General features: G+C 42.7%; 2 protein-coding genes across 11 annotated transcripts in view; both read left to right on the top strand.

The window, feature by feature from the left end:
- Window positions 1-7,259, top strand: part of cacnb4a (calcium channel, voltage-dependent, beta 4a subunit) — a 64,916-nt gene extending 57,657 nt beyond the window's left edge. For all 10 annotated transcript variants that reach the window (XM_050049462.1, XM_050049460.1, XM_050049461.1 and 7 more), the window contains 3 exons: window positions 1,339-1,434; window positions 1,526-1,702; window positions 5,353-7,259. In XM_050049462.1, coding sequence (XP_049905419.1) covers window positions 1,339-1,434; window positions 1,526-1,702; window positions 5,353-5,616 — 537 coding nt within the window. In that variant the 3' untranslated portion in view covers window positions 5,617-7,259. The remainder of the gene's footprint in view (window positions 1-1,338; window positions 1,435-1,525; window positions 1,703-5,352) is intronic.
- Window positions 7,260-8,299: 1,040 nt separating this feature from the next.
- Window positions 8,300-13,685, top strand: part of arl5a (ADP-ribosylation factor-like 5A) — a 17,585-nt gene continuing 12,199 nt past the window's right edge. The window contains exon 1 of the mRNA XM_050049012.1: window positions 8,300-8,677. Coding sequence (XP_049904969.1) covers window positions 8,632-8,677 — 46 coding nt within the window. The 5' untranslated portion in view covers window positions 8,300-8,631. The remainder of the gene's footprint in view (window positions 8,678-13,685) is intronic.

Genomic DNA, 13,685 nt, shown 5'->3' with positions numbered 1-13,685 from the left:
TAGCTACCAAGGCTAGTAACGTGCAAACAACAGCTAAGAGATTAGCGAGAAAGTCGTAGAAAGGAGGAGAGCTATAAGTGCTTAAACAGAACCAGTGTGGGTTAAGACTTGAAGTAGACGTTAAAGCAACTGTAGTGAGAAAACAGGCTAGCAGAATTCACCAGAGCAGTACAGAGACGCTGTCACAGAAACACCGGAAATGACACAACTCGCTTACCGCAATACGTCAGCACGTCAGGAACAGTGTGTCCTGATGAAATGTTTGCTCCTGTTTTTACTCACTCTTTATCTTTATTGGTGCACAGGTTCCTCAGATAAATAGATTTTTTTTTATTTTATCTCAGCCTTTGGAACTTTTTGTGTCTTTCTCGCCCAGTCACATTGGTGTGCAGGCGTCTCCTCTGTCGTCCTTTCTTAGCTAGCAGACAGCCGTCCAGTAAAACTGAGTTGATTTTCACATTAGCTTTCACAAAGTACATGTTCTCCTCTTCCCTGTAGAGCTGTTTATCAGTGTAGATAGTTTTGTTGTGAGCTGCAGAGTGTTGGAGATATGGGCCGTAGAGATGTCTGACTTCTCTCCAGTATAACAGAACTAGATGACACTCAGCTTCTGGAGCTCATGGTGGTCACTTCCTGTCAACGTTACAGATCAGAAGTACAGAGAGTTGTTGAGATGATACTCATCATGAGGTCACTTCCTGTGAACCAGCAGCTTTTTACAGCGCTACAGAACGGAGCGGTGACAGTAGGTGTTTGTTTCAGCTCACCCCATCATGAACCTTTGGTTTTAACTGGTCTTAAAGGAGCTGGTAGCCTGGGGCTGAGACAGTGTTCACTTTTCTCTGGAGCAGCGTTAGCCTCGAGTTTTCATGGTTATCCCCTGAGAACGGACTTCAAAGTCACCATTGTAAGAGAGGCTTTAATTTCAGAGTGTCAATATGAGTTACACGTTCCTACTGACATTCATCCCGGGGCTAGTGAAAGTGCAGCATGAATCATAGAGCCCTGAGCTCAGGTTAATCCTGGGTTAACAATGTGTGTGTGAAAAGGGGGCGAGGTCAGCCCAGAGTCAACTCTTGTGAGTGCATGTAGTGAAACGCCTGTTATCTCCAACACTCAGCAACTCACACTTAAATAATCCAGACTGATAACTAGCACTACAGGTAAGAGGGGAAAAAGACTTTAAGGTGAATTGTGCCTTTAAATCTTTTAAACTCTGCTGCAGGCAGTGAGCAGAGCTCTGAGGCTCTTGGTAACCTGAAGCCTCTGTAGCTGGTGCTTAAACCATAATCTGAGATATGTCTTTGTATTGTTGAGCCGTCTGTGTGCTTCCCACAGGTCCTCCAGCGGCTCATCAAATCCAGAGGGAAGTCTCAAAGCAAACACTTGAACGTGCAGCTTGTTGCAGCAGAGAAACTGTCTCAGTGTCCCTCTGTAAGTAAACTTCACACACACTTTAAAATCTGAAACAGAGCAGCAGGTATTTACCATCAGCGACACTCTCCTCTCCTCTCTCCCACCTCAGGAGATGTTTGATATCATCCTGGATGAGAACCAGCTGGAGGACGCCTGTGAACACCTGGCGGAGTACCTGGAGGCATACTGGCGTGCTACACACACTTCACTTAGCACGCCACTCAACCCCCTGCTGGGACGCAATCTGGGCTCCACCGCTCTGTCCCCGTACCCTGCCACCATCCAGGTGAACTCTGCCAGCAGGGAAACAAATGTTGTCTTGTATTCTCTGGTTAATTAAAGTCTGAATTATTTATTAGTGTGTTTATATGTTACTGATGTTTAAAATCCAGTCAGGCTTAAATACAGCTTCACATTCATCAGAGGAAGAGGAGAATATACAGTCACACTGAGTGACTGCTGAGCCTCTGATAAATGTGTTGTAGCTGAGAAGAGTTAGATTGTTAAGAATCTGAGGACGATAACTGAAATCTTTTGATTAACAAACACTCTGCTGCAGTCTCGACAGGTTTTAAAATGTTTGCAGTCTCTTGAATGCAGTCAGTTGTGACGGTTTCTGATAGTTATCCAAAAAAGTTTTAAAACTGTCCACAGAAAATCCTCAAAATATTTCTGCCTGACGTGTGTCTGCTAAAGCTCAGCATGTTCCAGAGACCTGATGAGTAACTTCAGCCCTGGTTTCTCATGTGTTTGTGTCAAAGTGACTGATGGGAGCAACAGTTTTTGAAACTTGGTCAGTTTTGAGTGAGAGCGGTGAGACAGGCTGCAGAGTAAACACTCGGGGCATGTTCACAATGTACAGCCACCAGAAGAGCTTGTTTTTGTCTGACAGCATCATGGAGACAATCTCCACAGAGAGTCTGGTGATGTCAGGGCTGTGTCTGGTTAAACTAAAAGGATCTTCCTCTTTAACACAAAGCTCTGTCTCTGTAGGGATCCTTTCATAATGGTGTCAGACACTATAATAACAATCTGAACCTGTCAGTGACAAAAATACATTTTTAGTGGACGTACATTGACAGTGCATATTTGCCTCACGAGACTACATAGCAGCTGGTATTGTAGCTGAAATGTCTGACGCAATACTGAAACCTTGTTTTTGTCACTGACAGGATCAGACTGTTATTATAGTGTCTGACAACTTTATACAAAGGATCCCTGCAGAGATAGAGCTTTGTGTTAAAGAGTAAAATCATTTTTGTTCAAACAGAAACAGCTCTGAAATCACCAGACTTTTATTTTGAAAAACCAGTTATTTTAATTATATTATAACTCAACAGAAGCAAAATAAAACTCACAGAAACCATCTCTGCTCGTCTTTCCACCGTACCGATGATCAGCAACTCTGGGATATCAGGGCCGTTCATGATTAAACAAAAAGTATTTTACTCTTAACCCTCTGAAACATGACAGCAAATTGGTTTGGCTTCTTTAAAAAAAAAAAAAACATGGAAAGAAGGCGGTGAGCAACCAAAGAAGAAATGACAAAAAATTAGCAAGAAATTGGTATAAAGAGAAAATTCAAAATAAGAAAATTTTGAAAAGAAAAGAAAAGGACATTAACTGGAAAAACTGCTCAAAAATGATAATAACTAATGATGATAATTCTGTATCATAGTCTAAATGTAGTTTTTCCTTGGCGTTTTTCTTTTTCCCTAATTTTTATAAAAATAAATATTTTTTGAAATTTCTTGGAATGTATTGCACTCTGTCAGTCCTGTGATAGTCTGGTGACCTGTCCAGGGCATACCCACCTCACGCCCAAATGTCAGCTGGGATAGGCTCCGCCCCCTGTGACCCCTAACAGCAGGGGTGTCCAGACGTTTTTGATTAGGGGCCAGATAGTAGCTCAGTCCATAGGGACTTGGGTTGGGAACCGGAGGGGCTCAGTCCATAGGGACTTGGGTTGGGAACCGGAGGGTTGCCTGTTCGAGTCCCCGTCTGGACCAAAATATGGAGCGTGGACTGGTGGCTGGAGAGGTGCCAGTTCACCTCCTGGGCACTGCCGAGCAAGGCACCAAACCCCCCCAACCGCTCGGGGCGCCTGACCAAAGGGCAGCCCCCTCACTCTGACATCTCTCCACTTTGTGCATGTATAGGTCCTGTTTGTGCATGTGTGTGTCTTTCAGACCTGTGTGTAATTGACAAGCAAGAGTGAAAACATTGAATTTCCCTCGCATCAAAAGTTTTTGATGTTTTTTTAAAGTGAGATAAATGCCACCATTTTTATCTTTTAACGAACTATTACTACTTGATGCCTGTCTACTGTATGATAGTCCTGTCATTGTGAGGTGAAGGGTAAAAATGCCAAGTGATCCTGCTCGATTAACCGTTATTGTGTAAAGGGCCACATATGGTATATTTTGAAAGTCAAGCCGAGGGCTAATTAAAATTAGTCTGTGGGCCACAATTGGCCCCCGGGCAAGACTTTGGACATGCCTGCCTAACAGGATAAGGGCTTATGGAAAATGAATGAATAAATTAATTACTTTTTTTTTTACCAAGTTGCTCACTGCCTTTTTTTCCACACCAATAAGCTCAGAGTTCAAAGGGTTAAATACCTGTGAAAGGCGTCTGACAGCAGCACAAGAAAAGTGACGTCACTCCAGGTTTCAAAGGGTTAAACAAAAAGGTCGACCTCTTCAGAGATCCTTTCAGTAATGATGTCGGACACTTTTACTGACACTGGACGTGAACTGCAGGTGCTTATCAGCCCGTGAGGTTTCACAGCTGCAGGCTGCAGTGCTCTTGCTCAGTATTGGACACATTTTAAATCTTTATATTTGTCAGTTAGACACAGAAACATGTGAGAAAAGGATCCAGGTTGAAGTTTGACCAGAGTATGGTGCAGTAACACAAAACACGTGCGTCATGCCGCTGCTCTCCTCCAGACCCTACAGAGATGTGTCAGCCACACTGTGAGTGTTGGGTTCATACTGAGGAGACAGAGCGGCAGAACACCAGTGGATTGTTTTAAAGTGTCTTTGGGAGTTTGATACCTAAACCCATACAGTGCACTGAAGTCAAACTGACAGAAGAAGCTGATTCACTGCATGACTTGTAGTTTCCTCACTGACGGCAGAAATGAGGAAACTACAACTGTTTGACACCAACTGTTGGAGCCCAGAGAGGTGATTCTGGGCAGAGATGTGTCAGTGTGACTGTCAGGTCTTCTTCTTCTTATGTCAGTTAATATGATGCAACATCAACAGGTGTTTCTAAAAGATTGAACTACAGTAGATCTCATTTTTCAACATTTGAGATACTTAACAAACACGTTGCCAATTCAGCATTATGAATTATGCAGTTTTATGTAAATACTGTTGTTATTGGCAAATTAAACTACACAGAAATCAATACCAAAACCCAGACATACACACACGCAACAGGAGAGGTACAAGTAACCTAACAAAGTTCATCTTAATCGTGTGTCTACAGGACATGAGCTCACAGCAGCACATATGATCACATGTGCCTGTTAAGTGTAGTCGGGGTTTGGTGTGAACAAAATCGAAACACATAAAGAAACTCTCCTGATCCATATCTACATAAAGATGGAGGCATATTGAGTCTTCATGCTGCAAAACTGGACCCAGGAATGTTTCCTATTAATCTTTACATTTAAGATGATTAAATCAATCACAGCTTCTCTGTGTGAATAACTGGACTAAGTTCATGCAAACATTTTCTAAAGCATGGTGCATTTCCAGTCTTTTAGGATGAGTTTGTTTGGTCGTGCTGTGCTCGTCATCAGAGCTGTTTGAAGGGAGAATTAAAGAGTCCTCAGAGCAGTTCATGTTCACGTCGCTGCTGAACTGTGTGAGAGGTTTAATGAATCAAACACTGCACAGACTGAGTGTTTCATCTCTCCAACAGGCCCAGAGAAACCGAAACAGCAACCACACAACAACAGACCTTTCACCTGTTGAACGCCGCAGCCTGATGCCCGCCGATGAGAACTACCACAACGAACGGGCGCGGAAAAATCGCAACCGCCTGTCCTCGGGCTCCCAGCACAGCCGGGACCACTCGCCTCTGGTGGAGGAGGACTTCCAGGACCCCTACCAGGATTCTTACAAGCCTCACCGTAACAGAGGATCTCCAGGAGGCTACAGCCATGACTCCAGGCACCGGCACTGAGCTGCGGCCTGCTGGGAACACAGTGTAGGCTCGTCTTTCTCCAACCAACCACTACAGACATGAAAAGAGTTGAGTTGAGTTGAGCTACTACACTCATTTGGACTGTAACAACCTCGTGTCGATGTGTAGTACCTCATTTTCCCTTCGGCCTTGGCTCCTGCCAAACGAGCATCTGAACCTAAAATATGAAGAATCCTGCTCTTGCTTTGCTGTGAAGGCGCCGGGTGTGACAGAAGCACAAGAGCAGAGACGTTTGGTTTGAGAGGGACGGCTGAAGCTGGACCTGATCTGTGGCCTGTGGGTGAAGTACACTAGCAGGTGATAGTGTGCGACGAAGGCTCCTCTGGACCCTCCCCGCCATCTCAGCTGTTACTGTAGCATGCAGGCAGGAAGCACAGGTAACCACAGGTAACCACAGGTCACCACTGAACCTGCCTCCAGCCAGTGGCATGCAGCACCAGCGGTGATGAAGAGCACAGAACCTGTTTGCACGTGTCCAGGAGCTGGTAGAAGAAGAAGAAGAGTATGATGCATCTTTAACTCTCCTCAACTTTGTTTGCCACTGTCTGCGATGTGAGTGTAACAAACCCTGTGGAAGCCTGCTCCCAAAAAACCCAGAGTTCTACACATTTGTTTTTGACATGGATGGTGTGGTGGTGTTTCTCTTCAGGGTCCAGACAGTAGCTCCCTCTGCCCTCTCTGTGTCATCTGTCAATGCCACTTGGGTCATCAACCACATGGAGGTCAGGCAGATACTGAGACGTGTCAAAGCTCCACACCTCAGGAAGGAGACAGATGTAGCGTTTATCACCCATCTGATGGGAAGTGATTCTGAGCGTCGTGTAGAAATGTGAAGAAGTTTTATGATGTAGTTGTTATTGATATGAGGAAGGAAGACTTCCAGGAGTAGGAGTCAGTAGATTGCTCATGCCAGCATGTTTTTCATATTCCATGCATTAATCAGCTGCTGTGGTCCGTCATGTGTTTGGCAGGACGTCGTTTGGAGTAGATAGAGTTGGAGTGTAGTGAGTGACTTATACTGAGAGCTTCCATGTGTAAATACAGCTGAAATAATGAAGGACAGAAACATTCAGTTATTTAAAGTTTCATTTTCAGTTTGTTAAATTATGTTAAATAGATTTCTGCATTCAAAGCCTGCAGACACCTGATGACCATCTGACTTCATGATTAATAAACACTGACACATTTGAACTACTTCTCCATATTTCCAACTCCAACTGTGTGAAAGCATTTGTCACGATGACTTTAACGCGCTACTTTATGGAGACGTAAAACACCACCCTGCAGCATTAATCAGATGAGCCAGCTGATACAGGATGAATCTATCACATATCCTTTTATCTTGTAATTTATTATTTGTTATAAGATCTCAGATTCAGTTTTTCTTTCCAGCTCATAGATCAGAGGTCTCGTTGTGCTTCAGTGATTCTGGAGACGGACGATGGACGAGGACACGTCTGCTCTTACCTGCCATATACAGTAGCTTTTATTGTTGCTGTTTGAAACTCTGAAGCGACAATTTAAAAGATTTGAATACTGCCTGTGAGAGAATGATGCATTGATTAGAAATGTATGTGCACTGTCATTTTACAATTGTAATGAAATAAACTGCCCTTATGCTGTTGTACGGAGACTGCTGTTTTTATTTGTTCAAACACACACATCCGTTTGATACTTATACACAAAGTGAGCACTATAACACAATACAATACAATATAACCAGACCCAAGAGACATGATGACATCACTCCAGTCTCTGGCTCCCAGATTTTAAGATTTCACTGATTTTACCTTTAAGCCTCTTCATGGTCTCTGTCCCAGCTGTATCTCTGACCTCTTAGTACTGTACATGTCAGGATGGACTTTGAGCTCCTCGAGCAGCAGAGGTCGTCTGTCTGTACCAGAGGCTGAAAACTAAAGGGGACAGAGCGTTTGCTGTCGGGGCCCCGAGGCTCCGGAACAATCAGTGAGCTCTTTAAAGTCAGTTCTTAAAGCAGACTTTTATTTGAGTTTTTTTTAAACTGTTTTTTTATTTCCTCCATCTTAAATTATTGACATGTAAAGCACTCTGTTTTGAAAAGTGCTTTATAAATAAAGATGAATATAATATAATATGATATAAAATAATATAATATAATATTTTCTCCATAATTCTATCAATTGTTTGGTCTATTAAATGAAATATCACATTTTTCCAGAGCCTAAAGGTGTCTTGAAATTGCTTGTGTTTTTTTCTGATTCAAAAATCCCCAAATTCCCCAAAATTCAAAGGTGCGCCATTAACTATCATAGCAGCTGGACTTTTTATATTTTTGCTAAAATAAATACATAAAAAATAAAAATAAATAGTAATTCAGTTCAACATATTTTTTCAATATAATTTGTACTCAGCTGTACTTAAAAAGTTAATAATCTATCTATCTATCTATCTATCTATCTATCTATCTATCTATCTATCTATCTATCTTACTATGTGTGGTATTCTCCCAAATTATGGTAGGATCAGTAAACCTCTTATTTGTTTTTACATACCAGATATTTATTCACTGATTTTTACAGATTTTTTTTATTTGGTTATATTGTTATTGTTGTCATTATTATTAACTGTACTATTATAATTAATACTTAATTTTGTGTCTGGTACCTGCAGGAGTGTGTTGAGAGTGCGCATGCGCAGGGTTGACAGCTAACCAGCGCAGCGCTCTCCAGCAGCAGCTGATGGTAACCAGTTAGCCGCAGCGGCACCGTTCTGCTTTTGATTTCGGTCAGACACTAAGCGTCACACTGAGCTCCACGTCCCGAGGGAGAGCCGCTGTTCACGTTAATTCACACACAGTATGGCGGTTGTTCCTAAAAACCGTGACAGCTCTTCGTCTGTGTAGTTAGCCAGCTAGCTAGCTAGGTAAAGTTGATAGCAGAGAGTAGCATCAACGCTAGCTAGCTAAGTTCCAGCGGATTCTTACAAGCTGGCATCAAAGAAACCGTCTCGTCAGCCATGGGAATATTATTCACCAAGCTATGGAGGCTTTTTAACCATCAAGGTAAGAAAGTGACGTTTTATTTATCGGTCAAGTGTCGAAGAAATGTGAGCTGGGTGTTGAGAGGAGGCCCTCAGTGACACACTGCTCCGTCCCTGTTAGCCTCAGACACACACACACACACACACACACACACGCACATTACACTCTATAAGTCTTAGTAACACATCATAATATGTGTGTGTTTACACACCCCGCTCATATATCGGTAATGTTCCGGCTTTGACCGGTGTAAATGTGTGTGTGTGTCCCACTCTCCTCACCGTATGTGTGTGTGTGTGTGTGTGTGTGTGTGTGAACTTGTTATTTATTCTGTTACGAGGAGCGAAGGTGAAACTGAGACACTGGACACTGATCTGGGGTCAGTAAACAAACCGTGTAACGTGAGTCCTGTCCCAGTGTTACCACACACACACACACACACACACACACACACACACACACACACACACACACAGTGAAGACAGCCACATCAGCACAGTGTTCGGGCCAATAAGGATCGATGAATGACTCCACAGTGAATCACGTTTACTTTGCTCTGACACTGTAATGACATCACCTTATGACTATGACGTCAGCACCACAGGTGACCTACAGTCCATTCACACCTCACCTGGCCTCTCTGAAACAAGGAGAATTCTCACAGTCTGGTTTTAGTTGTTCCTGACCCCTGTTCTCCTGAGCTGATCACATGGGACACACACACACTGGTGGTGTGTCAGCTGTAACTGGGAGCATTATCTCCTCCACATCTCTCAGTGACTCTGGTGTAGTGACCTCAGCACAGCACGGTTGCAACAGGAGACTTTCACTGTCTCAGAAAATATGTAAGTTTGTTTCTGTGGCACATTTCAACAAAGCAACTCGAAGGATACGAGACAAGGTGCAAAAGAAACACAGTGTGAAAGGACATTTAAAACCAGTTAGAGGATAGAAAATAAAAGTTAAAATATACTCAGACAGACATAAAATACAAGATTAAACTTACAGTGTAGTAAAGTATTTAAATAATAACATTAGAGTGCATCACAGTGTTAACATCAGGCACAATGATGTTATGTTGGTTTAACAAATGTTATACAACAGTTAGTTCCGGCCCTGCAATCTGATTGGTCGAGAGACAGTAAAACCGTGACGATATTGGAGTACAACATCACGGTTATTTCACTGTGTATGTATCACTCCGCCTCACAGCTGATTGCAATCAACAATCAAATCAAAACTGACGGTTAGTGTCAGTTAGGTCAGCAGTTGCGTTGTAGGCTAATTAATTCATCCACTGTCAAACAGCCAAAAATATGGATTTATTTCCTAAAATAAGTTTTGAATTGAACTATGAATGGTCATCAGAGGAAGATGAGGGAGAGGAGAAGCTGAATCCATCTGAGCACACATCCAGGTTTGTCAGTGTTTCATCAGCGGAGCTCAATGACTTGGAGAAAAGCAACATACTGTCAGATCAGAAGGCAGAGTCGGCTGTGCCTGTGAAGCGACAGTCCACCATGCAGTCACCAGAGACTTATTTCACCGGCTGCACAATTAATGGAAACGTGCAGATAACGTGCAGATAAATGTGTGTAAAGAGTAAGTGCCTGGCGCACCATGTCTGTGTTACATAGCAACGGTCCTGAGGGAACTATTTTTGTTGGCGGAAGACAAATAAAATGCTTAAATTATCTATTTTGTCCTCATTTTTCAACATTTCTTAATCAGCCTTGCTTATTTAACTGTTGAACTGTTGTTCAACAGTTAAATAAGCACTGTGTGCCTGCGGCCTTGTGCCTACGACAGAATCACAGCCGTGACGATATCACAGTACAACATCACTCCCTGTCGTGTGATATTGCTTAATTTTATTACTAAAACTGAAACTTGAAACATTTTTCCACATAATGGAAGTTTGTGTAAAAAGTCTGCTCCTGTAAAACAGGACAGGGGTGTCAAACTCATGTTTAGTTCATGGGTCACATACAGTCTGATTTGTGTGAAGGCCGGCTGGATCAGAAAAACCGTTGCATAATATCCTTTAAATAAATACCTAGAAAATTATGTCCTTTTTTTAGTTTAATGAAGTACATTTTAAAAACGCTCATTCATTTACAAAACATATGTTAACTCTTCCTCTGCCTTACAGACTGTTGACAAATCAGAAGTGTTGGCAGTGTCTCAGCAGCAGGGTTTCACCAGTATTGTTTTTAGGTAGAACTCTGGTGCTGATTCTTTTGTCCTGAAGCTGCTGATCGACTGTGTTTTGCACAGTTTTCAATATCTTGAAATATGACCACGAGAGCTGCGTCTATAAAACTATTTACATGAAAAGCTACCCACTGTAAAACCTGACACCTTTCAGCCTTCACTAGAGCATCACTAGTAGTTGTGCAAAGTCATCAGTGGGCCCGATCGGACCCTGTGGTGGGCTGGCTCTGGTCCCTGGGCCGTATATTTGACATCCCTGAACTAGAATAAAGGGGAGATTCATCGTCAGTGATTCAACGTTTTAAAATACAGAACAGCTGCTATGGTTACGCCTAGCATCCACACTACACTGGTGTTTTTGAACCCCTAAACTGGAGACCTTAGCAGTGAGAGTAATAGATTACAATCAGCTGAATCTTCTCCTGGTTAGATTTCCTCCAGTGTTTATTGATTTGGACGTTTTTATCAGAAACCAAATTATCCACAGAGGCCTCCTCATCTCCAAAACAAACAGACCTGCTGATTTAAACCAGTAAAAACACTGAATGAAGCAGTTTCAGGTTACAAACCACTGTCTCAGAAAATATCACAGAATAATTCTCAGTCAGAATGATCCTTACAGGAAACAGAAGAGTTACTGTTGGATGAACAAACTTTTTATCTCTATAACTGAAACTGTTAATGAAGTTTGTATAAAAAGTCTCCTCTTAGAAAATAACTCAGATAAAGGTTCACCGTCCAGTTGAATTTCCTTTTCAATATCATAGATAACAAATGTACACGGTGTGATAACTGTTAACTTTATATCACAGTGTACATTAAAACTGGTGCATCACTGTAACCCTGCTGCACACTGAACTGTACAATGTTAGCAGCAGCAGAGACAGGTCTGTGATGTGTTTATGAACCCAGTGTTAGAGACAAATGATCAATGAGTCGATCAACAGAACATGAACCTTGACCTGGGGACCTTCTGTTTTATACCATTTACCATTTATACGAAAGCCAACTGTTGCGTCGTCTACATCGCCTCACGTCGCCCTGTGTCAGTTGCATTTGAACACACTACACGGACTACATCTGACGGCCAAGTGTCACGTACGTTCTGCGCCTGCGTGAGAGAGAGCGGAGTGAGAGAGTGGTACATCCTGTCAGCCGAGGGGTTTCCTATCTGTGCAGCCGAGCACCGCAGCACCTCCACGGACTATTACATCCAGACGGTCCCGGTGTTTCCTCCGCAGGCTCCACTTCACTCAGCTGCCCGATAAACCCGCTGCTTCTTCCCACTTTAACCTGAATAACAAACCAGGGCTCGGTGCTCCGGTTGGATCCAAACGGAGAGCCGGGGCTAGCTCAGAGACTAGCGGAGGCTAACTGGCTGTGCTTCCCTCCGGTCATGCTGCGGCTAACGCTCCGCTAGCCGCTCCCAGCTAGCTCCGGTTTGTTATTCAGGTTAAAGTGGGAAGAAGCAGCGGGTCTGTGGGGCAGCTGAGTGAAGTGGAGCCTGAGGAGGAAGCACCGGTTAGCCCCGGTTTCACTACAGGCAGATTCACTCGCTACAGGGGCGAGGAAATAAAACCTGAACAGCCAATCAGAGAGATCTCTCTCACCGACAAGCTCCGCCGCTGATTCAACATGCTCAATCGGCTGAAAAGCTGCCGACGCTTAAGTGCCGACGGTGCAGGACACACCGCAAAAACTAGGGCGACAGACGCTCACCGACGGCCCGACTTTGGTCGACGGCCGACCGTCGGCTTGGTGTGTCAGGGCCTTAAGAGACTTTGATGAGCATGTTTCACAAGTTGGTCTCTTGTAGAGCTGCAGTCCTCTGAAGACTACTGGATGTCATACCTTTCATAATCCCTGTGTTGTGTATGGTAATAATAATAATAATAATCATAATATATAGCACTTTTCAAGTTTAAGCAGAAAATACATTCCAGATTAAAAGATTTTCAGAATAAAAATTAAAAATCAGAAACCTTTGTAAATACAAAAATGTAGAATATGAGAGCACAGATATGAAACAGCACTAAGCTCATACATGAACACATGGAGGTGTGAGTGCAAAAGGAAAACACAGTTTCAAAGATAAAGTAAAATGTGGATAAGAGAAATAAATCAATGTAAAGCAGGTGAAATTTGAGTGGAAGAAATAACCATGTACACAGACACATGAGCTCATATAAAGCAGATAAAATACCAATAAAAGAACAAACAGATTAAAGTGCAACATATATGGAAGTGTATATGAAAATAGAGATACTGGAATAAGCACACTTTAAACATGTTATGACAGTGAAGTGAAATAAAACATTATAAAACAGTAATATCAAGTGTAGACTGTCTGGTAGAAGTGAGTTTTAAGGAGTCACTTTAAAGCTGCAGTGGAGTCTGCATTGTCAACAACAGATTGTGTGACTTTATTCTGAAATACTTTCCCTCACGTACGCACATTTCAGACTCTAAACATCTTATGATGGGTCCAAACTGTAAACTACAGCTTCAGTGTGTTTGCAGAGGTCTGCAGGTGTGAGAGGAGACCGTCTGTTTTCACAAAGAGCATTATACAGCAGTTACTACAGAAATATGTTAAACAGCTGGAGGCTGCTGAACCCGTAACTCTCCTCTCTGTTTAAATGACGCTGATGTCTCCACCTGACAGACACACCTGTGTGTTGTATCGTACCTGTTCAACCAGTGTTTATTCAGACGGATGGATAAATGTCTGGGGATCAATCAATTCAATCAATTTTATTTATAAAGCCCAATATCACAAATCACAATTTGCCTCACAGGGCTTTACAGCATACGA

This window comes from Epinephelus moara, chromosome 7 (assembly GCF_006386435.1).
Source record: "Epinephelus moara isolate mb chromosome 7, YSFRI_EMoa_1.0, whole genome shotgun sequence".
In the NCBI taxonomy this organism is placed as follows: domain Eukaryota; kingdom Metazoa; phylum Chordata; class Actinopteri; order Perciformes; family Serranidae; genus Epinephelus; species Epinephelus moara.
Note: the sequence above shows the minus strand (reverse complement) of the source record. Positions and strands in the feature narration are given on the sequence as shown.